Below are 22921 nucleotides of genomic sequence, written 5' to 3'. Positions count from 1 at the left end.
GTTTTGTTTCAGACAATCTTATTCACTGATACTAACTGAAAAAACCTGTTTAATGTACAAAACATGTTCTTAACAAAAGCTAGATCAACTGTATCTGTCTCAGCAATGAAGAGTTTGAAGCTAAACTTCTAAGATGAGAAAATGGTGAAAGAAGATTCTAGCGGTATACCAAAGCCACAAACCTGTTCTTCTGTTTGGGTATATTCACATGGTTCTGCACGGTATGGTAACATGAAATCAATAGCAGATTTGCTTGGTTATCTGACTAGATCCATTGGATAACACCCGAGGATACGGATGAAACTTGCGAATTCCTGCAAAACCAAAAGGTAATACTTTTAGAATTGGTGAGCATTAAGACCTGCTATAAAAGCTCTGGGGTACAAGGATTGTGAGACCTGTAGATGGCCAAGAGCATGCTGAGCACGTGTATCAGCCATGGAAGCCTCAAAATCAATGTAGAATAAGTAATCAAAGTACCTGTCATCATCACAAAACAATCACTCAACTACTTCTCAAAAAATATGTGTGCATGTTGTGTTATAAAACTACTTACTTAGCGCTTCCATTGTTAGAACCATCAACTACTCTTAACGGTCTTCTTCTCTGCGGACGACTTTCTATCTAAAGAAGAGCAAAACTTATGTCATATATTTCTATTTTCCGAATGAATTACATAATAGGATCCAAATTTTCCTCAGAACTTACCTTAGATAAGTTAATGCTTCGTAAAGCAAAAACAGCCAAGGCCTTGAACAGCACACCAGGACCTTCTTCTAGCGAGAACACGATACTTGTCTGAGAGAAACAGAAGCATTACCATTGGGAGTTATTATAAGTTTCAACCGAGTTAGTTAGTACATAAAGATGTGATTACTTTATATGGTCGATCTGTTCTTGGAATCATAGGCTCTCTGGCAAGTATCAGAAAGCGAGTCACATTGTTAGCATCATCCTGAAAATCGTCGAAAGAACAAATATCAACGTAAAGACAACTGATAGTTGATATGTTTCATTACATTCCTTCTATGTCATAAATCATTCCACTTTACCCAATGATGTGCATACAGTATTAATATGTTGATATATTTCCATAGGAAACAACTTTATTAGTAAAGTAGAGGATGGAGACTAATTACTTGTATGTTCTCGGCAAGAATATCCAGACCATATATATTTGCAGCCCGTACACTCGCGATTGCTCCTACGTCGATCTTACCGCTTGAAGAAACAGTCTGAAGAAACGCTTAATGTTTAACTAAAGTAAGTCAAATTCGTATGTGAACTGAACCAAAAAAAAACTCGTTATTTCGAGCTGTCACCTGAGCAGCAGTGGCAGTGTCTTTTGCAGAAATTCTCTGTATGCCTAAATTGTTAAGTGAATTCACACATTGATCAAGCGCCTGGAGAGAAGGAAAAAAGTAAGTACTCAAAACCAGTGAACTTAGCAGCGCCTGAAGGAAATGGGAGCAGGAGAACCTGAGGATGGCTTAGAACACATTTAATATCTTTCTTTTTAACACCAGGCACTCCTAAGAGACAATGATTTACAGGCAAATGGACTTCTTGGACAATGTGAAGCCTATGACGAAGAAGCAAATCATAATTACGGTGGATACTACCACCTACTGAATTCTCGATCGGTAATACTGCTTTGTCCACCAACCAGAGCTCAACAGCCTGAAGAATCAATCATATAAAAAGATAGTAAAGCACCATACCTTTTTGTGTAGGGATAGAATATATTAGAAGTTACCGATAAGTCAAAACCTGAAACGCAGCTTCGAACTGTTCACATGGAACGGTTTCACAATTTGGAAATGCTTTTAGTGCTGCTGTTTCACTATATGCACCTGGTATGCCCTGCAATTAGAGAGTGTATGGTAAACATAAGAAAATTAAAGAAACACAGTTTTGCATGTAGGTGAGGAAACTAATAATTCACCTGAAACGAAATTCGGACTTTTGAATCATCGCCAGCAGAAGAGTAAAGACTGTTTGCAGTTAGCGGTTCTGTAATCAACTTTAAATGTCAAGGCTTGCCATGAGAAGAGATTAAAAAGTAATAAGATCGATAATAACGAGGATATGACAGACAATGCATTTGAGATTCATTAACAACAAGTGAGTATCGCCTCACTCCAAATAGATCGATAACACGTGTAGCAATCCCTATGGCGCGATGAAAATGGCAATGATTGACCATTTATGAGACTACACGACAAGAAAGATCGACTCTGAAACATCAAATGCAGCTACTAATATGGAATATAAACACAACATATTGAATACTCCATTTGCAAAACAGATTGCTATACGTGTAGCAAGCCCTATGCCTCAATGCAAAGGACAGTGTTTGATATATTTATGAGACTACATGACAAGAAAGATTAAATCTGAAACATCAAATCCAGCAACTAATTTGGAAAAGAGAATCTACTGACTACTGTTAATTAAACATATCAAGTATACCATTTTGATTAACAATGTTTGAAATACAAGTATCCTAGATCGATTCATGTGTAGCAAAGCCCCATGTAGCAAATCGCAATGCAAATGACAATGATCTATCTAAAAGATCGAATCTGAAACATCAAATGCAGCTACTAGTATAGTAAACAGCAAGAATCTAATGCCAAAGGACATTTGCTATTCTTGGAATCAAGAACACGACATAGGCAACAAACATTATTAATGTCAAGGCATAATTTAGTACTCAATCATTTTCTTAATTTCAGCAATCTAGAGAACAAAAGTTGAGGGTATTTTAATACAAGTGTATTATACTATAACAGAAATCAGCAAAGACTTTCTGTAAAAACCATGCAAGGACATAATCATTGTTATTCTTCAGACAAAATCTAGGCTATTGGTAAGAATCTGAAACAAAGATTCTTAAATGATCCACATCATCTCTGAGCGTATATACCACAACAAAGGATCCCACAGATCAAAATCCAGCTAAACAAGCTCCTAAGATTGACAAATTTCGAAGTGGATGATCGTAAGAACACAACAACCAATCAGCATTTCCATAAAACAACACGTTCGATGAAACTGAGAAGGGGAAGAGATGAGGATGACTCACTGGGAAGCATACTTAAGTCTCTGTGAAAAGAAACAGATTGAGTCTCCTGAGTCAGACCCAATTCATCAGAGGACTTTTTGAGCTCATGGCTATAAGGAATCTCGCCTTCAATGGCAGTGACAGCCCTCTGAGAAGCTGAGGAAGAGCACTCCCAGAGACAGGAACGACGGCGTTTATTAGCGTCGAATTCTGCGAGACCCACAAGAGGAGTACGATGATGAGTCGTTTGAGGACAAACCCAAATGGGAAAACACCTCAGAGCCATAGCAAAGTTGGGAGATTTTTGAGAGGACTAAAATCCGGCAATGTGAAGGTGAGATTTTGGAGGAATTAGGTCAACAAAAGTGTCAATGGGGAAATGGGTTTGGTGAGAAAGAATGGAGAGTCATAGAGATAACGTCAAGTCACAACAAAAAGTCTGGATTTTTTTTTGGTTTTCTGGAAGGTCTTTCAAAGAGGAGCAAACTCTGAATGCTCAGACGGAAAGGTCCACACTTGCAAGACGTTACTTACATTTCATACACACATATATCATTTTTTATTTATTAATTAAATTAAATAATTTCACCGACAAAAAGGAATAGATTTGTTTTTTTTCCTGTCAACAATTAATACTTTTGATGACGCGTGGATATATTTTGTTGAAAAGTAAATGGAGTATTTTCACAAATGTTTCAAAGGATTTGGGCAAAAAGACTAAATTTTTTTAAAACCTTCTTAAGAAAAGTTTTTGTGGTATTTTTGGAAAATTTCTTATAGAGTATGGTAATTTAATAAAACTTCTTCAAAGAATTTTTTTGAGAAATGGTGAATGAAAAAGGTTCAAAAATAATGATCATCTCTATTTATGAAAAATATATATTTTGATGTCCACATTTGCTATACATGAAATGGCCACCAAGATAGTTTGCTTATGCATCTAAAGCAAGGGTAGGTCTAAGATGTAAGCAATAAATTTCTCTAACATTTATTTTATAAAAAAATTAGCAAATTAGTGAGATGACTATATTTCACAAATTAACACTATTAATTTTAATAACTTATGAGAGTGTTTTTGCATCCTTAGAATTAACACCATTAACATTTGTATTTTTTCAGTTTCTAAATGAAATTGTTACACCTTAGATTTTTGTTTTTGTAAATTTTCCAACTCTGATTATGGTCAATATCCAAAAACTAGAAATGTAGGGTTCTTATGTTCAATTTTTTCAAAAATAGATTATAGGTCTATTTGCATTGCAAAAGTTTAAAGGTCTAAAAAGAATTTAAAAAAGAGCACTGGTTTTTATTGCAAATAAAATATGAGTTTAAAATTAAACTCTGGTTCGTTGATTCGCGAGCCAGAGATTGATCGTCGAGACGTCGACTGGTGAAGTGAAAAATGTACGAATCGGCGAACGTCTCCGACGACGCAGATCGTACGGCTTTCCGGCGAGCAGAGAAAAAATACAAACTTTACTATGAAAAAGATTCAAAGTTCTCTAGAAGGTAAGCCAATTTGTTATCTTCCCTCCACCTGCGTTTGTTTGAATCCTTCCTCTTATCGATCACTTGAACTCGCAGCCGCAGGAAGAAGCTACCAAAACCAATTGATTTGTCGGAGTTGCTTGATTTCAAATTGATTTCACAGGATTTCAACAATAACGGTGTTTTGCCTGACGGAATTAGGGTTTCGAAAGTTGATTCTTCTCCTGTGTTCTGCATCGAGAATCGCCCTGGTAAGTCAAAATCCCCAATTTTCCAATCCTGTGTTTTAAATTAGGATCCAAGAGCTCAGCTTTTGAACAATGGTGAATGTTGAAACTTATGGAAGTAAGATTATTATTATCTATACAGGTTTTTACTTTATCCCTGGTGCATTGAGTTTAGAGGAGCAATGTAAATGGATTAAAGAGAGTTTGACGAATTTTCCGCAGCCTCCGAATAGAACAAATCACAATGCAATTTATGGTCCTATTGCTGATTTGTTCGATTCAGCTAAAGATAATAAGGTATTGGTTCAGGAGGATCTTACCAACAACAAGTGGAAGTTCTATGAAGAAGATGATATTGCAAAAGCTAAACAAAGTTCTTGCAAATCAGTTTCTGCTTCAGTTCTTTTGAGGAAGCTTCGATGGAGCACTCTCGGTTTACAGTTTGATTGGTCCAAGGTCAAATCTTGAACATGTTTTGATGAGATTAGGAATCTTATTATGCTATCTAGATGAATGCTGATTCTTTCGAATTTTTCTTTCAGCGTAACTATGATGTTTCTCTCCCTCATAACAACATTCCTGACGCACTCTGTCAACTAGCTAAGACACATGCCGCCATTGCAATGCCTGACGGGGAGGAATTCCGTCCAGAGGGTGCAATTGTAAACTATTTTGGCATAGGTAGAGTTTACCTTAGATTTTGTATTTTCTTGCTTTGGTAATGGTTAATCTTTCAAAGATGTTGAACTTTGAAAACCTTTTAACTCATTCTATAGGTGATACCCTTGGAGGCCACCTTGATGATATGGAAGCTGACTGGAGTAAACCCATAGTAAGCATGAGGTATCTCTTTGCCTTCTTTCTATGCTAAACCCAAGACCGTATATTGATGTACAATAGAGTAACTGTATGTCCTATTACGTAGCTTGGGGTGTAAAGCTATTTTCCTCTTAGGCGGAAAATCAAAAGATGATCCTCCTCATGCTATGTATCTCAGAAGTGGAGATGTTGTACTAATGGCTGGAGAAGCTAGAGAATGCTTTCACGGTAACCTGCTTCACTTTGCTTAGTCTTTTACTCCGCATTGGATGGTCACTCTATCGAAGTCTCTAATTGACTAATTGAAACAGCTAATTAACAGCTTGGTTTGCTTTATATGGTGTTGTTGCAGGCGTACCCCGTATCTTTACGGATGAAAAAAATGCGGAAATCGGTGCACTTGAATCAGAATTGTCCCATGAAAGTGGGCATTTTTTCACAGAGTACATCAAAACTTCGAGGATCAACATAAACATCAGGCAAGTATTCTGAGTTGCCTGTATTCTCCTGCTTTCGAGCAAAAAAAAAACTGTATCATCGAGCCAGAAGATTTGAGAAGCAGCAACCACTTCTTTCGCACTATTTTGGTTTCTTATTTTCTTTTTGCCATAGAATCTTTTTATTACGTAAGATATGACCGGAACTTGAGTACAATAGCAGAGTAATTTCTGCCGAAATTTTGAGGTTTTAGGCCACTGTTGAAAACAATTGTATAATTACAAAAAGGAAATATCATTTTTCAGATAGCATACATATTTTACATAGTGGTTTTGGGAATCAATGGAAACCCAGTAAGGTACCTTCAAACTAACGTCTGGGTGGGTTGCTAGGCAAGGTAGGTATACTCTGTTCGTCTCTGAAGAAGTTTTGCGGATCCACGGCAGTTTTCACTTTCACCAACCGATCAAAATTCTCTCCGAAATACATCCTCCCGAAAACCTCTGCTACTCTGTAACTGTTTGGGCCAGGGGTATTAACTCCAATATCCAGATCCCTGTAATTGATATAAGTGTGTCTAGGGTTCTTGGTCACGAAAGGAGCCATGTAGCTATAGAAACTTTTCGCCTTCTGCAAGAAACTGGTTTCCGCTTCGGTTCCCGGATCTTTCCAGTTCATCGAATGCTGGATTTTGTAAAGCTTCTTCCTGTGCGGGAATGGAGTCTTCGTTGTAGCCACCTCGCTCATTATCCCTCCATAAGGATTAAACACTAACCCTATCTTCCCAACTTCAATCATCTTCTTGAACAAGAAATCTAGCCCCTCTTTGGTGATCTCTTTCTCGACGAAATCAGACTTCCTTTTCCCGAAAGATGCTGAGTCCGGGTTTCGATCCAGTAGAATCTCGGGTTTAATCTGTGTGGCGTTATCGTTGTTCGCCCACCACATCACCGACTGTATCCACGTCATCTCCGTGCAATTCTCCTTCTTTAGACCTAGCTCTGGGAAATCTTTGGTTAGCATAGACATAACAGTGTTTTGGTTCCCCAAGAACAGAGCCACAACCGATGCTCGAACCGTTTGTTTTTTATTCCGAGTCACCGGCTGTAACAATAGCCTCATGAAAAGACCTGGATCGGTCTTGGGTGCAACAAACTGCCATTTATGAACCATGTCAATAGCATTTTCGTCCAAGTTTTTCTCTACTCTGAAAACGGTTACGGTCGGTGGAACAGGGACGAGTTTAATCTTGAAAGCTAGGATAACACCGAAGCTAGCACCACCTCCACCGTTAATGGCCCAAAACAAATCTTCCCCCATTCCTTTCCGATCAAGAACCCGTCCATTAACGTCAACGATTTTGGCGTCGGTAACGTAATCAACGGAAAGTCCGTATTTTCGGATCATGTTTCCGTAACCGCCACCGCTAATGTGACCTCCGGCTCCAACCGTGGGACAAACTCCGGCGGGGAATCCATGACTTTTGGTTTTTTCCCAAATCCTGTAATAAACCTCACCAAGAGTTGCACCGGCTCCGACCCATGCAGACTCGGTGGCCGGGTCGACGGTGATGTTACGGAGATTGGACATGTCGAGGACGAAGAAAGGAACGTGAGAGACATAGGAAACACCTTCGTAGTCATGACCACCGCTTCGAGTTTTCAGTTGGATGTTTAGCGATTTCGTGCAGATGACGGCAGCTTGGACGTGGCTCTCGGAACGAGCCGCGATTACAATCGCGGGTTTCGGAGTCGCGGTGGTATTGAAACGCGCGTTTCGGATGTAAGCGCGTAGGACTGGGGTGAAAGCTGCCGCGGTTTTTGGTAAAACGACGTCGGATAATGAGTTAGGAGGAGCTTTTGTTTGGTTTGTGAAACATTGGAGAAAGTTTTGGTAGATTGTTTCCGGGGGAGGTTCGACGGCAATAGAAGTGGAGATGGAGGAGGAGATTAAGAAGAGAATTAAACAAAAGATCTTCATGTTTTTTTTTTTTTTTTGGATTCTATTTGGTGTTTTTCTGTAGTATAAATAGTACATGGAGTCTTTTAATTTTCAGTTGTGATTCTTATCTTTGGCCATATTTAGGATTTGTTGTACTGGTCAAGGTTTTTCCTGTTTCTTTTTTTATGGTTTAATTGTTCAAGATGTTAATATAGTCAAAGTTAACTATAGAAAAGAGCACAAATTTTAGAGGTTTTACCAAGTTAGCTAAAAATTTAATTTAGTCAAGTTAACTATAGATATTTTAATATAAGCCAAGTTAACTATAGAAAGAGCACAATTTTTTAAGGCATTGTGAGAAAGAGAATTTTTTTAGAGATATTGGATTAGATAGTTGTGGGAAGAGAAAAGACATGTTTTGGATAAGTTGTTTTTGTTTTCATATTAGAACTTAAGATAATAATGTTCTCTAAAAACAAAATCAAAATTAGTTTTGATTCAATCAAGAGAATGAAAAAATGAGTTACATGATAAATTATTAGTTATCCAAAAATTTTTTGTTGAGAATGATTTAAAAATTGATTTTCAGAATGTTCTGTTCTAAAAACGTTTAGAATAACGAAATTTTTTTAAACGATTTTACATTATTTTTAATGATATTTACAAATATAAAAGATATAAATATATAAGGTTATACAAATATAAAGTTTAGCAATCTTTTTACAAATTTAAGATTATACGGGATATATACACATCCAAATCCAATACAACGAAACATATATCGTTCTATTTTTTTCGGTGGCATTCTTTCGCATTTGCGGCGAGTCAAGTGCATCCTTTACTATAATTCTATTCATCATTTTTTTATCTACATAAGCCAAAGCACTAGCGATGTCCCCAGCATAAATGCAAGGAGGATGGATAGCCCAGATAGAATCTTGAGAAACATGATTTGATTCTGCAACATGAAAGGAGAGAAAAACTAAGCAATGCCACGAACTAATGGCACAAACGTAACGTTCTTAATTATGGTATGTTTATTTTATATTTTTGACGAGTTCCTTACATATTTGAGGATGAGACAGAAACAAATTGTCCTTCATAAAAATCGTTCTGAAATGTCTCTCTTCACTTTTCTTTTAATGTAAAGAGTGATTCTTCCATGAAACAAATAATAAAAATACTTTACAACTATATCAAATCAATAATTTGAGTAAGCATTATAAATATTGAATAACATAGGAGATTTTTTCTAATTCCAATCATACATCTTCCGCATACGGTGTATCAAAGTACTGTGATAGATCCCATCTTCTTGAGCGACATAATTATACGAGCCACCGTGAGGCATTCTCTTGTCTTGAACATAAGCATCAAACGTCTTCTTTATCTTATAATCAGCTCCTTTATACATTGTACACCAGAAAAGTGTTTCTCCCATAACGTCATCGTGGAAACTAAAACCCCAATCTTCTCCAGGTCTCATATATCTTTCACGAACATCGTTGTCCCCAGATTTACAACGTACCTTGAGCCATTTGTTGTGTGAAAGGCTGTTCCTGAATAACAACGACGTCTTTTTTCCTTTAAATGGATTGGAAATGCCATATGCATTGCCAATCATGCATAGGGCAAAAACAACTAGAAAGATTGAAATGTTTTTCATTTTTCTTTCTAGATGTTTAGAGGTTTTGTCGGATTAACTTGTGTGTTTACGGTAATATATAGACATATATGTAATGTTATTTTTGAATTTACATTTTTCTTCTTGCTCTGTTATTATTAGTATTTTCTATTATTAAATTGATTGTGGTATCAAATCGTTTCCAACACAATAGATGGATGGTGGTGAACAATATATGGTTTAGATCTATGAATAGAACATATGTTTTCAACACGGGGAAAAGTTTGACGTGATCCATTTACTATTTTGCAGTGTTCTAAAAAGCGGTCTAGGCGGTCGCCTAGGCCCCGACTAGGCGCTAGGCTTTCATGCGACGCCTAGATAACCGTTTTGACCGCCTAAAATTACATAGATTTTGTTTAATATATTTTTAAAATTTTTATTAGAGTTTTATTTATATATATAGTTATAAATATTCATATATTGTTTAATATAAATAGAAATAAATGTTTTATCTAGTTTTTGTTTATAATTTCATAGTTTTTAGTTTTATATAGATATTTTATATAACTTTTATGTATAATATAATATTTTATGTTATAAACGTCTAAACCGCCTAAAATATCGCCTAGACCCCGATTAGGCGTTCTAGGCGCTAGGCACTGGATCACCGCCCGCTTAGCACCTAGCGCTTTCGTGAACACTGCTATTTTGAAAAAATTACCAAATACAGTACCAATTTGTTACGAATAGATATATAAATTGATCAGTGTATGAATATCTATCGTTTAATTGGGATAGAATTTTTTAAATATTAAAACAGATTAAATCGTCTAGATTTCGTTTACATGTTTTATTTTATACTAACTATTAAAACATATATGTAAAAATTTGAAATTAAATTGTATGTTGATGGAATTTAACACAAGAAGTCAAGAATATTGTTGTTTGAAAAAACATCCAAATGGACCAATCTGGTCTAGGTCGGTCCGGTTTGTAGTAAAACCAGTCTTAATTTCAATTTTTACGATATTATAGACCTAACCAGACAAATACAAAGAAGAAGAAGAAAGAAACTCACAAATCGACTCTCCGTTCATCTCCGGTAAGTTTCTCCTCTTTCTCTCCGGCGGTTTCGGGCTGATTTTGTTGGATTCTTTCTAAAACTGCTCTAATGATTCAATTCCTTCAATACTATGCCGTGAATTCGAAACTTAGGTTTGCGAAGATATCGCGAATTTTGCAATTTCGTGAAATTTCTGTCTCAAAGATGTAATCTTTTTGATCACTTCCATTGCTACCGTAGCATCTTATTCTTTCCTTGAGATTTTGATTTCTCTCATTCTATGTTTAGCGTTAACGAGAACGAATTCAGAATTTTGAGGTTTAGGGTTTCTTGTTTCCAGATACTTTTGCTGGGATCTTGCTTGATTCCTTTTGCAGTTTCTCTTGTTTAACTTGATATCTCATGATTGGTACTTGGTTTGAGCAGTTTTTTGAAGGGGAGGGATCAAATGGATAACATTGTGGATTCATTGAACAAAGCCTACGAGAAGTTTGTTCTTGCTTCAGCTGGTGTTCTTGAGTCTAAAGAGAGTGCGGGCGGCCAAAAAGCATCTCTCACTGATGCTGCGTTGGAGAATTTCAAGGAGAAATGGGAATTGTTCCGTGTGGCTTGTGATCAAGCAGAGGAGTTTGTGGAGTCAGTGAAGCAGAGAATTGGATCTGAGTGTTTAGTTGATGAGGCTACTGGTTTAACTACTGCATCAGGAAACTCAGGAGGTCAAGCACCAGCTGCTACTGGTGCTGCGACTAGTCTTCCTCCTATTAGTGCAGTAAGGCTTGAACAGATGAGTAGAGCGGTTCGATGGCTTGTTCTTGAGCTGCAACGTGGCTCTGGTGCAGCTCCTGGTTCTGTTCATTCCTCCTCTACCGGGTTTGATTCGAGATTCTCTGAAGACTCCACTCAATAGCGTGCCTGCCTACACACATGTTTTCTAAGTTCGAAATACGCTGCAACCGCAGCTCCATAACTCTTGAGTCCTTCTGATAGGGAAGAGTGGCCTAATCAGTGTTATGTTCATGTGATTGAACCAAGCAAGAAGCAACACTTGGTGTTTCATTTGTAGGACGTTTGACTCTTACTAAATATTGTGCATTTAGTTCTGAATCTCAAGTAAAGATGCTGTTTTTTTTTTTGTGATGCTTCAGATGTTATGTTTCTGTTGTTTCAAAATACAAAAAATACTAGTTTTGACCTTGTACATGTTGTTTTTTTCTTGGTTAATCTGATTTAGGTTTTTGTGTTAACCATGATTATCACGAGCTCAAAATTCTCAACGAACTAGTATGATTTTGATAGCTCCAATTCACAGCAAAATCATGATAAACATAACCAGGAAAAAAATGTCATGCACAACAAAACCGTGACAAGATAAGTTAGAAACACACTTATGACTTAACTTGTAGGGTTTGAACCCGAGACGTCTCATACTCCTATCAGACAACAGAGTTAGTTTCGCAAACTAGAGTGTGATTATTTGCTTAAGGTTTAAGCAAAAAATAAATCACCAAAATCAGAGGCTAAAGAGAGAGCTCCAAAAGTGTCTTACTTTTTTCTCATCTCGCCTCCAAAATTCTTCCTTTTTCTTTTCCTTTTCCAATTTCGATCAAACGTAGTTTTGGGTTTAAGGAAAGTTCGAATTGTGTTATCCGAAGTTTTGGTTTGGAAACATCTCCCTAACACACGCAGCAAACACCTTCGTTGTTTACGGAGACAGTCACTTTTTGTGTGCGTCTCTCTTCTCTTTGTTCTGTCTCTCTCTTTTTTTGTTCAAATTTCTTCTGATTCTTTTGTTTGTTTTCTGTAATTTTTCAGATATATGGATTCGAATCAATCGATGCGGCTCCTGAGTTCTTGGATTGGTCAAGTGAGTTCTTTTGTTCCTTATTATTATTTGATCATTGAGTGGCTTTAGTTCATTAATAATGCTTATGGAATTAAGTGATTAAGAACAATTTGGTGTTGCCTCAAAACCAATATCATTACATCAAAAACCAGCTTAGAGCAATTGAGATTTGAGTCTTCAAGCCATAACTTTGTTTGTGTTGAATTTGTTTTCCACAGATTGGTGATCTTGGTCTTAATTTGCTGTGGCGTTTCATACACATTGTTGTGAGCTTGTGGTACATTGTATCTGGCATATCTGAGGCGATCGAAAGCTATGCCATATCGTTAGGATTGAATAAAAAGTACAGTTCCATCGATCTTGAGAAACTCCGGTGTCTAGCTGTTGTAGTGGACATCGAAGCAGTTCAAGATGTTGCCAAGGTTGTTGAGCTTTTGCAATGGCTAACAACCATTGGGGTGAAACAAGTTGGTCTTTTTGACTCGCAAGGTATATGCTTTTGCTTAATTATCTCGATTTTCGGTTCATTAACACATATATATGATTGCTGAAGTTGGCTTCTTTTTAGGTTTACTGAAGAAATCCAAGGATTTGATCCTTGAAACCGTTCCAGGTTCGATGTTGTTAGAGGTATGTTAATCTCATACCTTTCCTTTAGTTTGCTGCTTTACTTGTGCATCAAATCTTTAGCTTATGTTACTTCTCTAGCTCATGATATATAGGACTTTATAGATAGGAAAGAAATGTGCATATTGATATTACTATCGTACCAAAGTATCTGCAAATCGTGTCCCTTCGATTTGTCCATGAGCGTTAGATTTTGACTTTACCTTCTCAATGTTTTTGTTTTTCTTTCCCAGGAGATTGGAAAAGATTTTTCGCCTGACGGAAAGCGCATTGCATTAGAATTTATTTCATCTTCCGACAATAAAGAAGCTGTTATGAAAGCAGCCAACATACTTCTTCAGAGATACTTGAAATCCAGCCATCCCGAGAACGATCAAGGGGAAAACTTTTTTACAGAGTCTCATTTGAATGAAGCATTAGGAGTTGTTGGTTTGTGTTGATTCTCTCATATCGAATTCAAGTCATTATTAAGTTTCTTTCCATGAATCTGATGTCAATACTTTGGCAGGTGAGAATGTACACGTGCCCGATCTGTTACTGGTTTATGGACCTATAAGGAGCCACCTTGGTTTCCCTGCTTGGAGACTTCGATACACTGAGATAGTGTACGTGCTTTTAACTCTTTTTCTCTTGTATCTTTAGAGCTAAATCTCATAGAGTTTGTCTATTTTCTCTGTATTTGTTTGTTGATAGACATATGGGAACTTTGAAGTATATGAGATATGGTTCCCTTTTGAAGGCAATTCACAAGTTCACAGGTGTACACCAAAACTATGGTAAGTCTCTCATCTCCCACTACTTTATATACTCTCTCTCACACACACAGTTTAAATACTAAAGTTTCTACCTCTGAGCTGGACTGAGTCACCTTTTTGCCTTTTGAGTCTCAAATCTTTACTCAAAACGTTTCCACCTTTGAATTTGATTGAGCCACCCACCCTTAATTGTATAATTATGTTGCTTGACTGGGATGTTTCTGGTTGTTCTTGACAGGAACTTAACGGTGACTAGTGAGCAGAGTTTCAGAGATCGATTTTTTGGTTTGTGATTTCACATATTTGTAATGAATTCTAAAGGAAACCTATATTGGAGAGCTTTTGCTTCAGTGCAGCCACGACTGTTCCCAATTTGTTCACATTGTGTTCCGACAATTCTATGTACCAAAGCAACTTATGCCTTGCCATTGTATAGGATTTAAGTACTCAACTGAATAGTAAGTAACAAGCTGGACCTAACCAATCCGGTTTTCCATACAGTTCCGGTCTGCTTGGTTATCGTGTGTAAACAAAAATAGAACATAAAACTTTCAGATTTTTCGGTAAAAAAGAACCAGTTTAGTTTTCTCATTTCTGTTAAGTAGATTGTAAAACCAAGAAAACCAAACTGATTTATGCACAAATATCAGTTACAATTGTTCATATTCAAATGAAATTGGAAGCTTTGAACATTGCAATGAGCTGTCTCTGTGCATTGTCCTGTAAGCTGTTTCAGTATTCTGTTTCCAATAGACCATCAATGAGCCCGAACTCGAGCGCCTGCAAAAAAATTAACCGGGAAAAGATCATATGCCGAATTCAACATCGTACAGAATGATCATGAGGAACATAACAAAGACACAAAGTCCACGAGATATGGTGAGAGCTCTTAATTCCAAACTACCAGTGAGCCAAAGCTCGTTTAGAAGAAATTCGAGTTAATGTTTCAGATATGATAGGTAATATTAACTTAAACAAGAGATCAGAGGCAAATTACCTCAGATGCTGATAAGAAACGATCTCTTTCAGTGTATTGCTGCACTTTCTCGAGAGGTTGTCCAGTGAAAGCAGCATACATCCTGTCAATTTTCTGCACGTAGAGACAACCAAAGAGATCAATCAGTTAAAGATGTAGGTTTTGGCTCCAAAGACTCGATCTTCATTATTCTTAAAGCAAGAAGCGTCAGAATAAGAGAGAGGAAGAGAGAGAGCCTTACTTGTCGGGCTTCAATGGCTTCATTCACCTGTCTCCTCACGTCCTCCACATGTCCCTGCGAAATTATGTTAGCATGAAATCAATGAAGTTCACATGCATATATGATTCCAACTAGAATGGTATATTGATATTCACAAGGAGAATCCAAGAGACATACTCCGCATCCAGTTTGTGGTTGATGTATCATGACACGAGTATTTGGCATTGCATAGCGCATTCCTTTTTCACCTCCAGCAAGAAGAAGTGCTCCTTGGCTTGCAGCTACTCCAAACGCCACTGTTCCAACTTTAGGCTTTATCTAAAGATCATTTTCGAGAAAATTCAATAGGTTAATATACCGCAGTTTCTGGGTGATGAAATCGTTACTATGGGAAAAGAAAACTTACCCAAGACATACAGTCATAAATTGCTAAGACAGAGTAGGTGCTGCCACCAGGACAATTCAAGTACATCTGAAACAAGGATTACTTCCAAATAAATATGAGATTTTACAGTATTGAAAAGTGATTGGGAAAACAATGTGCTTTCGGCTAACCAGGATGTCGGATTTATCATCAATAGATGCAAGGGTTACAAGCTGAGATATGACTCGCTGAGCAACCTGTGCGTTAATTGGTTGCCCGATGAATATTATGCGGTTACGGAATAACACAGAAGAAAGATCTAAAGGTCCTCCAGGGGTCATGACTGAAGGCATTACTGGCGGGTTTCCTTTTTTTGCCTCTATAACTCCAAATCTAAAACATTGCAACACAGAAACAAATTCAGCTAAATACATTGAAATTAGAAAGGTTGAGCTATCATCTATCAATCAATTTACAACCGTATAGTCTATGGTGAGCATGTATTATCATAAGAAAGAGTGTAAAACGCTATATATTTCATCGGTTGACATTACTACTAAGAACTCTATCCAGATAAGAGAAACAGATAAAATTGAATACTTAAAAGTAAAGAATTGACAGACTTAAGAATGTCTTAGATAGGAAGAGGCAGTGAGGTATTGCAATTTCAATGGTGAGAACATAAACTGCGAGAATGATGGATACATAATCAAGAGGGAGAACTGAAAAAAGAGCTGACCTTGGATCCTTGTTGTCAATCTTTATTGGGGATCCAGAAACATTACTAGAAAGTCCTGAAACCATCAAACACAACCCAATCTCAATTGAAATAATACTCTCAAAGTTCCAACCTTTAGAAAAACCTAAACCCCGAAATGCTTTAAAGTTACCAGCTTTCAGAGAATCTCCATAAGGACTCGGTAGAGCAGAAACTATACGTCTTATAGGATTCCTACAAAAATCAAATCAAGCAAAAAAAAAAAAAAAGAGAAAGAGAAAACTTGGGTCATAATTGAAGCTGAAGCATAATCATGTGAGAGTGTGATTGCGTTTAGAAAGGTAGTACCTTGGATTGTGAGATAGATACGAAGTGGGTTTAGGGTTTCGAGTTCGAGAAGAGAAGGAAAGACCGAGGGGAGGTGAAATTGCCAAACCCGCCATTACCAGAGCTCAATTTTCTGAGTTTTTCTCTGTTCCAAGAACCAAAAGGACGATTTTTTTCCGGGTTCAGGCGTGGATAGATGACAGAGGACGGCAAGGCTGAAGGTTACTACTGTTTGGACACAAAGACAGTCCCGAGAGACTCAGTTTCATCCAGAAGGTTTCAGAACAAATCTAAAAATTTCATGAAGAAAAATTCATAAAAATTCAATAATTTCTATGATTATAATACACGGACTATAGACAATTCTAACGAAATACACAAAAAAATATACTTTTATGGAAATTGCTTATAGAGGTATGATGATAGACTGATAGTCATAGTCAATGTGAAATCATAAGAGCAAAAATGTTAGAATTTATATGTTTCTAAAGTTGGTGTTTTTTGACCAAAATTTTTGTAAAATTTTCTCTGTTTCACAAAAAAATAGTTGTAAAATTTTATTTTTGTTACATGAAAGGATTAAAAGATAGTTTAATTTGAATGTTGTTCTAACTCCTTTGACAAGAAAAAACAAATGTTGTTCTAACTCCTATGTACCATTATGATTCATTTATTCATTGCTTGACCACAACACTTAATTCTTATAGAATACAACACTCATATTTAATTAGCTTGTTTTGCATTGACTATTTTTTATATACAAATATATTTTTATTCCTCATATCAATCTTATTGTTTTAATTACAAATTCATGCACCTTTTCTTTTTGCTATTGAATTGTGTAAAGGTATATAGAATTTGAATTAAAATTTAAGATTTAGTCATTTGTTGCCAAACAAAGATTTAGGATACTCAATTTAAAAAGGAATTTAAACCATGGTCAAAAATGTTATAAAAAGATTATGGAGTATTTAGTATTCACTTGCCCAAAATCTTGTATTTTAGGTTGACTGTTGTCAGTGATAAATATGTAACATAACTTTTTTTTTTATTAAAAAGAGTTATTCAACTCTCCTTTAGTGTTTTTATAACAGTCGCCGGGGAAAATATGGCAAGGTCATCGCCGGCGAATATTCCGGCCACTACTATAGATGATTATGCTCACAGTCCCGTCCACTACGCCGTCGTTGTAGGAGATCACGCCGGTTTGTCTCGTCTTGTTTCGTCTTTGCCTAAACTAACCGACCCGGAACAAATCCACACTGAGTCCGATTCAATGAGCCAAGAGCGAGTCGCGGAGCAAATCTCCACCGTCCTCGACCGCCGTGACGTTCCCTTTGGAGAGACGCCTCTCCATTTAGCGGTACGGATAGGCGACTTTTTGGCAGCGAAGACGATTTCTTCCGCCGGAGCTGATATCACGCTCCAAAACGCCGCCGGTTGGAATCCTTTGCACGAGGCTTTGTGTCGTCGAAACTCAGAGATCACGGAGACGATTCTCCGGAACCACCACCGTTCGGCGTGGAACAAATGGAGACGGAGACTTCCTCATCTCATCGCCGTGCTCAGCCGCATGAGAGATTTCTACATGGAGATATCGTTTCACTTCGAGAGCTCCGTGATTCCATTCGTCGGAAAAATCGCTCCTTCCGATACTTACAAGATCTGGAAACGCGGCGGAGATTTACGCGCCGATACTTCATTAGCCGGATTCGACGGTTTCAAGATCCGCCGCGCGAATCAGAGCTTTCTCTTTCTTAGTGATGGAGATGAGTTTCTTGATGTGTCTCCTGGTACATTGCTTGTGTTAAACAGAGACGATAAAACGATCTTGAACGCTTTCGAAAACGCTAAAGATCCGATTAGCGATAACGATATCGCCGGCTTTTGTGGTCAATCTAGCTTGTACCGTCCTGGAATGGATGTTACTAAAGCAGAGCTCGTTGAGATAACGAATTGGCGACGGCAAGGGAAGGTTGAAACTGTCGGAGAATGGAAGGCTAAAGCTTACGATATCGAAAACGTAAGTTTTAGTTTCAAATCGAGAAAAGTCGAAACAGAGCAGAGTTTGCCTTTGGACGAGAATCATTGGAGTGTATCAGAACCGTTACGGCGGCAGCCACAGCGGCGATCTTCGCGGAGGAGGAGATCGGTTTCTTTACCGGAAGCGGCGATTCCGGTGGCTTCTTCTGTGGCGCAGATCAAAGAAAAGGAGTTTGTGAAGAGTTTGAGTCCTTCGGTTTGGTTAACGGATCAGTTTCCTTTGAAAACAGAGGAGCTGCTTCCGTTGCTTGATATTTTAGCCAACCATGTCAAGGCTGTTCGGAGAATGCGAGAGCTACTTACCACTAAGTTGCCGACGGGAACTTTTCCGGTCAAGGTAAGAAAGGGCGTTCTTGAACGTTACTCGTTTTTTTTCTTTCGTCGTTACTCAAAATTTTTAGCGTTTTGCATGAGAAATTAAAAGTATCATGAACCATCTATCAGACGTGTCGTAATATAATTGGTCGGACGTTTAGAGTTAGCACTAATGTTATGTGACATCCTCACATAAAGTCAGAGGAACAAACTGAATCGTTTTTGGTTTGGTTTGGTTTTTAGTTTCGGTATCTTCACTTTGATACCACTAAATCAAGGTTTATACCGGTTTTTATTTGCTTTCTGATCAACTTTGTTTGGTTTAGAATACGGTTTATTGAGAAACGAAAAAAATTCCAAAACCGGTTTAGATTTTGCTTTTCACATCAAATATTTTTCCCATGTTTTGGTTTTTAGTTGTCCATACCGGTGATTCCAACAGTAAAAGTAGTCATGACATTCACCAAGTTCGTGGCTCTTCCACCGTTGGATGAATTCTACACACCGCTCTCAAGTCCAAATCATCTTTTAGCTGCAGTGGAAGACCAACACGACGTGGACGATAATGAAAAATCAGATAGAAGAATCTCAACTTCACGGCCATCGTTTTCAACACCTTCTTGGTTGAGACTAAACATCAATGCCATCGGCAAGAGCTCACGGCGGCGTTTGGAGGATGAGGAACAAATGGTGGATCCATTCACGATACCAACAGGATATAAGTGGACTAGCTACTCAGATAAATCAGGTAATTGTAACATTAAGGGATCTATCAAGTTTATTAGAAGACATTTATGATGTTGATAGTTTTCAATATAGATAGGGGAATTTCAGACCCAAAAAAAAAAAGATAGGACAATTTCATGCATATTCTTTCTCGTGGAGGATAGATTCTCTATTTCATACCACTCTCTAGTCTTTACAGTTTGATCTTTCTCTATTGAAAGTTTGAAGAAAACAAAGGATATAAAACAAAAGACTATTACATTTCTCTCTACGCTTATTTATTGATTTTTATATATTTTTTAACTAGAAAGCAACACAAACACAAATATTTTAATCACATTTCTAACAGTGGAACTATATGTCTCATGCTATTTATTTATTTTTGTAGGTAAAAAAACAACACTATCATGTGGATGCGCTAAAGTAATTTTTCCAAAAAGATAAATATCTTGGTATCATGATATGTAGTTAGTAGTATGTGATAATATTGTCATTCTGATATTCGGATTTAAATTTGGAAAAAAATACATATTGTTGAAGAAAATAAATATTGGGCGAAATAATTTTAATAAGCCGATATTTTAAGGGTTAGATCATTAACATGCCTTTGTGATTTATTTTTTTTGTTGTTGTAAAAGAAATTCTTCACTCATGAATAATTCATCTAGACAATATTCAAGAAAGATGATCTTTTATCCGCTATGATCATGTTTAGACAGTTTGATAGTTTATGCGCTGATCAATGGTTTTAGGTTAATTAGTTCTAATGAGTTCAGTTGTTCCAACTATAATCCCCAGTTTAACTACAAGACGGTTTTGTTGAAAAATATCTCCTCGACACCAATTTGTGTAAACTGGATTGTAAAGTTATATTTTACCATATATCCAATCGATTTTTCTTATAAAATTGTGATATTTCCAGTGACTGGTGTTTGAGTAACATCTTTGATGTTTATTTTGATAACCTAATATTGATTTATGTTTAGTCTTTAAATTTCTTCCATGATTATATTAAGTGGAATTAGACTTATAAATAAGTAGAACAAGTTACAGTCTGGAGCAGATAATTGAAGTACAAGATAAAAAATAGGGATTTTGGTATAAAGTGTCATGTCGCAAAACTTACAGAAATTGTCACAAAACGTTTGTCTTTCCAAATGTGTCATAATGGTGGACAAGACTTTGAACCAAAAATTTTTGGTAGACAAGAAATGTTGTCCACCTTTGAAACAACAGATTGAGAAGATATTTGGTGGACAAAAAATCTTGTCCACCTTTGAAACAACAGACTTTTGGTGGACAAGAATTCGAAACGACATACAAAAATTTGGATAGACAAGAAATATTGTCCACCATTATGGCACATTTGAAAGATTTATGTTTTGTGGCATTTTCGCTAAGTTTTTAAATAGTAAGTGACACCTTTCTTAGATTTCTCTAAAAAAAATATTTCATAGAACTAAAAGTTAGGTGTTTCTTATGCTTTTAAATAAAGTTGAAAGATTCCAAAACAACGTTTGCTTTGCAAGTTGGAAACGAGCTAACTTGAGTTGGCAAGTCCATTCCAAAGACAACCCAAATAATCATATTTAAACATTTTGTATCAAAAACTTTAGATAAAAAGACGACAAGCAAATATATAGTACAATAATTATATTTAACATTAAAAAACAAAAATTTGACAACCCATCCACTATTAGTCTCCATTCTCTACATTTCCACTTATTTTGCTCATCCAAAATCGGTCCTTCTCTCTTTAGTCTTTACCGAGAAGAGCTCCAAGAATCAGAGGTATTTATTTGTTTGTTTGTTTATGCTTATATATTCATAGATTATTCGAAATAATTCAATGAATATGTTTTGCTAGACACATAAGATATTGGGATAGTTGTAATATGGCGAGTGATGCACCTAGTTGGGCGGATCAATGGGGGACCGGAGGAATTGGGGTGATGGCTGCGGAGGAGACAACTGACGGCAAAAAAGATGTCACCGGGAAAAAGTCTGGCAAGACCAAAGCAGGCATCAACAAAGCCAAGATTGTTGTATTCATTGGTGTCAATTGGATGAAGAATCTTGTGCAGAGGAAGAAGAAGGACTCTACTTCTTCACAGATATAAAACGTTCTTTTGCTTCTTCTTCGTTTTTTTCCTTTGATATGTCACAATCTTCTATACTAGTAGTAGTAGTATTTTTTAAATTCTTTTAAATGGTATTTTGGAGTTTCAATGGTGCATCCCACGAATGAATTGAGATTTTATCAATGTTCACAATATTAAATTGTCTGATGGATCCCGAAATCCGTGCAATATCCCTATCCAAAAGAAGCAAAAGAATAAAAAGTTGTATACTATATTATTGTTGTTACTTATTTTTTTCAGTTTTTTGGGTACTTCTTGTTTCAATTTTGTCTTCATATTATGTTGTTAGTAATTAGCTAGCATAAATGTTAGAAATGAGACACGTATCATGATAAGAAACTTAAATTACATAACAAAATTACAACCTTAACAGGATTCGACACATTCTCGTGGTTGGCAAAAAAAAAAAGAGAAGGCGTTCTTCGGGTTTGGTCGGAAGTCTTTGTAGGTTTAGTTGTATAGATAGGACCATGAACATATATCTAAATGTTTTGGAGCCACACTTTTCAAAACTAAAAGTAGTTAAGACTTCAGATAATTGAAAGAGTAGTTATATGATAATCTTTTGTGCAAAGTCAATTATTTCTTTAAGCATATCTTTCCAATATTTTTTGTTTCAAGATCTATTAAATGAGAATTAAAAATGATAAGAATTCCTAAATATTAAGTTGACCTACTTACTATTGATATTGAAGCATTGAAAATTAGGAAAAATCTATTATATGCATTTTTAAAATATGAATACACTTTTCAGTAAGTACATAAAACACATTTTAAACTCTTGAGATGTATAAATGATCACTTTCATGATTTTTTTGCATATGTTTTTCCATAGGTACATAAAACATATCTTTACTTTTTTAAGGAAATATAAATAAATGATAGGAACTTAACAAGAGAAGAAATAAATAGGGAGGGAGAATATTTGGAAAGTTGAGCCATATTAATTTCGAAATTCAAATGTATATTGGGAGTGGCATAACCCCACCAACATGCCTTGCTCCTCATAAATACTAAATTGAAGGCTCGTGGGAACCTTGTTCCTTTAATTTATCGTTTATCTAGCATAGTATAGTTATATCTTTTTTTGTGTTTAAAATATATAGTTATACTTATATGTACACACACCAAGATGCAAGAGCCAAAAAAATAATACAAAGAGAGTATAATAGCGGGTAATTATCGAAAACAAATAA

The 22921-nt window shown here is 36.4% G+C and overlaps 8 protein-coding genes across 10 annotated transcripts; 4 read left to right on the top strand and 4 right to left on the bottom strand.

Moving 5' to 3' along the window:
• Window position 1: 1 nt before the first annotated feature.
• On the bottom strand, window positions 2–3691 carry LOC9328719 (arogenate dehydratase/prephenate dehydratase 1, chloroplastic). Its single transcript, XM_002889850.2, has 11 exons — window positions 3089–3691; window positions 1946–2013; window positions 1771–1863; window positions 1480–1680; window positions 1323–1403; window positions 1140–1235; window positions 878–955; window positions 709–798; window positions 557–624; window positions 399–480; window positions 2–314 (listed from the first exon to the last, which is right to left on the bottom strand). Exons 1-11 carry the CDS (start codon window positions 3351–3353, stop codon window positions 258–260), a joined length of 1179 nt encoding a protein of 392 aa, XP_002889896.1. The 5' UTR covers window positions 3354–3691; the 3' UTR covers window positions 2–257.
• Window positions 3692–4363: 672 nt separating this feature from the next.
• Window positions 4364–6345, top strand: LOC9325960 (alpha-ketoglutarate-dependent dioxygenase alkB). Of its 2 annotated transcripts, none has more exons than XM_002892610.2 (7): window positions 4364–4576; window positions 4658–4806; window positions 4925–5238; window positions 5325–5463; window positions 5559–5625; window positions 5708–5829; window positions 5954–6345. In XM_002892610.2, exons 1-7 carry the CDS (start codon window positions 4470–4472, stop codon window positions 6091–6093), a joined length of 1038 nt encoding a protein of 345 aa, XP_002892656.1. In that variant the 5' UTR covers window positions 4364–4469; the 3' UTR covers window positions 6094–6345. The 2 variants fall into 2 exon arrangements, with proteins under 2 accessions (XP_002892656.1, XP_020870135.1); XM_021014476.1 differs by having other exon boundaries at window positions 4367–4576; window positions 4652–4806.
• LOC9325959 (berberine bridge enzyme-like 2) lies at window positions 6300–8191 on the bottom strand. Its single transcript, XM_002889849.2, has one exon. It carries the CDS (start codon window positions 8074–8076, stop codon window positions 6409–6411), a length of 1668 nt encoding a protein of 555 aa, XP_002889895.2. The 5' UTR covers window positions 8077–8191; the 3' UTR covers window positions 6300–6408.
• Window positions 8192–8999: 808 nt separating this feature from the next.
• Window positions 9000–9690, bottom strand: LOC9328718 (S-protein homolog 21). The gene has a single exon (XM_021013829.1). The coding sequence runs from the start codon at window positions 9644–9646 to the stop codon at window positions 9233–9235; it is 414 nt and encodes a 137-aa protein (XP_020869488.1). The 5' UTR covers window positions 9647–9690; the 3' UTR covers window positions 9000–9232.
• A 916-nt stretch (window positions 9691–10606) lies between these two features.
• On the top strand, window positions 10607–11867 carry LOC110225419 (mediator of RNA polymerase II transcription subunit 32). Its single transcript, XM_021015132.1, has 2 exons — window positions 10607–10709; window positions 11097–11867. The coding sequence occupies exon 2, from the start codon at window positions 11119–11121 to the stop codon at window positions 11575–11577; it is 459 nt and encodes a 152-aa protein (XP_020870791.1). The 5' UTR covers window positions 10607–10709; window positions 11097–11118; the 3' UTR covers window positions 11578–11867.
• Window positions 11868–12049: 182 nt separating this feature from the next.
• Window positions 12050–14395, top strand: LOC9325958 (dehydrodolichyl diphosphate synthase complex subunit NUS1). Its single transcript, XM_021013291.1, has 8 exons — window positions 12050–12395; window positions 12483–12534; window positions 12732–13002; window positions 13082–13143; window positions 13374–13569; window positions 13649–13745; window positions 13834–13916; window positions 14134–14395. Exons 2-8 carry the CDS (start codon window positions 12487–12489, stop codon window positions 14139–14141), a joined length of 765 nt encoding a protein of 254 aa, XP_020868950.1. The 5' UTR covers window positions 12050–12395; window positions 12483–12486; the 3' UTR covers window positions 14142–14395.
• A 38-nt stretch (window positions 14396–14433) lies between these two features.
• On the bottom strand, window positions 14434–16721 carry LOC9328717 (ATP-dependent Clp protease proteolytic subunit 6, chloroplastic). Its single transcript, XM_021013290.1, has 9 exons — window positions 16522–16721; window positions 16346–16407; window positions 16195–16249; window positions 15647–15848; window positions 15498–15563; window positions 15269–15409; window positions 15113–15166; window positions 14893–14985; window positions 14434–14675 (listed from the first exon to the last, which is right to left on the bottom strand). The coding sequence occupies exons 1-9, from the start codon at window positions 16614–16616 to the stop codon at window positions 14628–14630; spliced, it is 816 nt and encodes a 271-aa protein (XP_020868949.1). The 5' UTR covers window positions 16617–16721; the 3' UTR covers window positions 14434–14627.
• An 810-nt stretch (window positions 16722–17531) lies between these two features.
• LOC9325957 (ankyrin repeat domain-containing protein 13C) lies at window positions 17532–21937 on the top strand. 2 transcript variants are annotated; one of them, XM_021010800.1, is made up of 4 exons: window positions 17532–18880; window positions 19276–19606; window positions 21285–21375; window positions 21452–21937. In XM_021010800.1, the coding sequence occupies exons 1-4, from the start codon at window positions 17609–17611 to the stop codon at window positions 21702–21704; spliced, it is 1947 nt and encodes a 648-aa protein (XP_020866459.1). In that variant the 5' UTR covers window positions 17532–17608; the 3' UTR covers window positions 21705–21937. The 2 variants fall into 2 exon arrangements, with proteins under 2 accessions (XP_020866459.1, XP_020866458.1); XM_021010799.1 differs by lacking the exons at window positions 21285–21375; window positions 21452–21937 and adding an exon at window positions 19973–20244.
• The last annotated feature ends 984 nt before the right edge of the window (window positions 21938–22921 follow it).

The sequence above is a fragment of the Arabidopsis lyrata genome (genome assembly GCF_000004255.2).
Source record: "Arabidopsis lyrata subsp. lyrata unplaced genomic scaffold ARALYscaffold_1, whole genome shotgun sequence".
NCBI lineage: Eukaryota > Viridiplantae > Streptophyta > Magnoliopsida > Brassicales > Brassicaceae > Arabidopsis > Arabidopsis lyrata.
The sequence above is the reverse complement of the archived record's forward strand: the minus strand, read 5'-3'. Positions and strand labels throughout refer to the sequence as shown.

Excerpts from the sequence above, each read along its gene's own strand:
- LOC9325958 (XM_021013291.1), top strand. The coding sequence starts at position 12,487 with ATGGATTCGAATCAATCGATGCGGCTCCTGAGTTCTTGGATTGGTCAA. Across the intron at positions 12,535-12,731 it reads TGAGTTCTTGGATTGGTCAA|ATTGGTGATCTTGGTCTTAA; the intron begins GTGAGTTCTTTT and ends TGTTTTCCACAG. Across the intron at positions 13,746-13,833 it reads CTTCGATACACTGAGATAGT|ACATATGGGAACTTTGAAGT; the intron begins GTACGTGCTTTT and ends GTTTGTTGATAG.
- LOC9325960 (XM_021014476.1), top strand. The coding sequence starts at position 4,470 with ATGTACGAATCGGCGAACGTCTCCGACGACGCAGATCGTACGGCTTTC. Across the intron at positions 5,464-5,558 it reads TGTAAACTATTTTGGCATAG|GTGATACCCTTGGAGGCCAC; the intron begins GTAGAGTTTACC and ends CTCATTCTATAG. Across the intron at positions 5,830-5,953 it reads AGCTAGAGAATGCTTTCACG|GCGTACCCCGTATCTTTACG; the intron begins GTAACCTGCTTC and ends GTGTTGTTGCAG.
- LOC9328717 (XM_021013290.1), bottom strand. The coding sequence starts at position 16,616 with ATGGCGGGTTTGGCAATTTCACCTCCCCTCGGTCTTTCCTTCTCTTCT. Across the intron at positions 15,849-16,194 it reads ATTGACAACAAGGATCCAAG|ATTTGGAGTTATAGAGGCAA; the intron begins GTCAGCTCTTTT and ends GCAATGTTTTAG. Across the intron at positions 14,676-14,892 it reads GTTTCTTATCAGCATCTGAG|GCGCTCGAGTTCGGGCTCAT; the intron begins GTAATTTGCCTC and ends ATTTTTTTGCAG.
- LOC9325957 (XM_021010800.1), top strand. The coding sequence starts at position 17,609 with ATGGCAAGGTCATCGCCGGCGAATATTCCGGCCACTACTATAGATGAT. Across the intron at positions 18,881-19,275 it reads CGGGAACTTTTCCGGTCAAG|TTGTCCATACCGGTGATTCC; the intron begins GTAAGAAAGGGC and ends TTTGGTTTTTAG. Across the intron at positions 19,607-21,284 it reads TAGCTACTCAGATAAATCAG|TCTCCATTCTCTACATTTCC; the intron begins GTAATTGTAACA and ends ATCCACTATTAG.
- LOC110225419 (XM_021015132.1), top strand. The coding sequence starts at position 11,119 with ATGGATAACATTGTGGATTCATTGAACAAAGCCTACGAGAAGTTTGTT.
- LOC9328718 (XM_021013829.1), bottom strand. The coding sequence starts at position 9,646 with ATGAAAAACATTTCAATCTTTCTAGTTGTTTTTGCCCTATGCATGATT.
- LOC9325959 (XM_002889849.2), bottom strand. The coding sequence starts at position 8,076 with ATGTACTATTTATACTACAGAAAAACACCAAATAGAATCCAAAAAAAA.
- LOC9328719 (XM_002889850.2), bottom strand. The coding sequence starts at position 3,353 with ATGGCTCTGAGGTGTTTTCCCATTTGGGTTTGTCCTCAAACGACTCAT. Across the intron at positions 1,236-1,322 it reads ACACTGCCACTGCTGCTCAG|ACTGTTTCTTCAAGCGGTAA; the intron begins GTGACAGCTCGA and ends GCGTTTCTTCAG. Across the intron at positions 799-877 it reads GAACAGATCGACCATATAAA|ACAAGTATCGTGTTCTCGCT; the intron begins GTAATCACATCT and ends TGTTTCTCTCAG.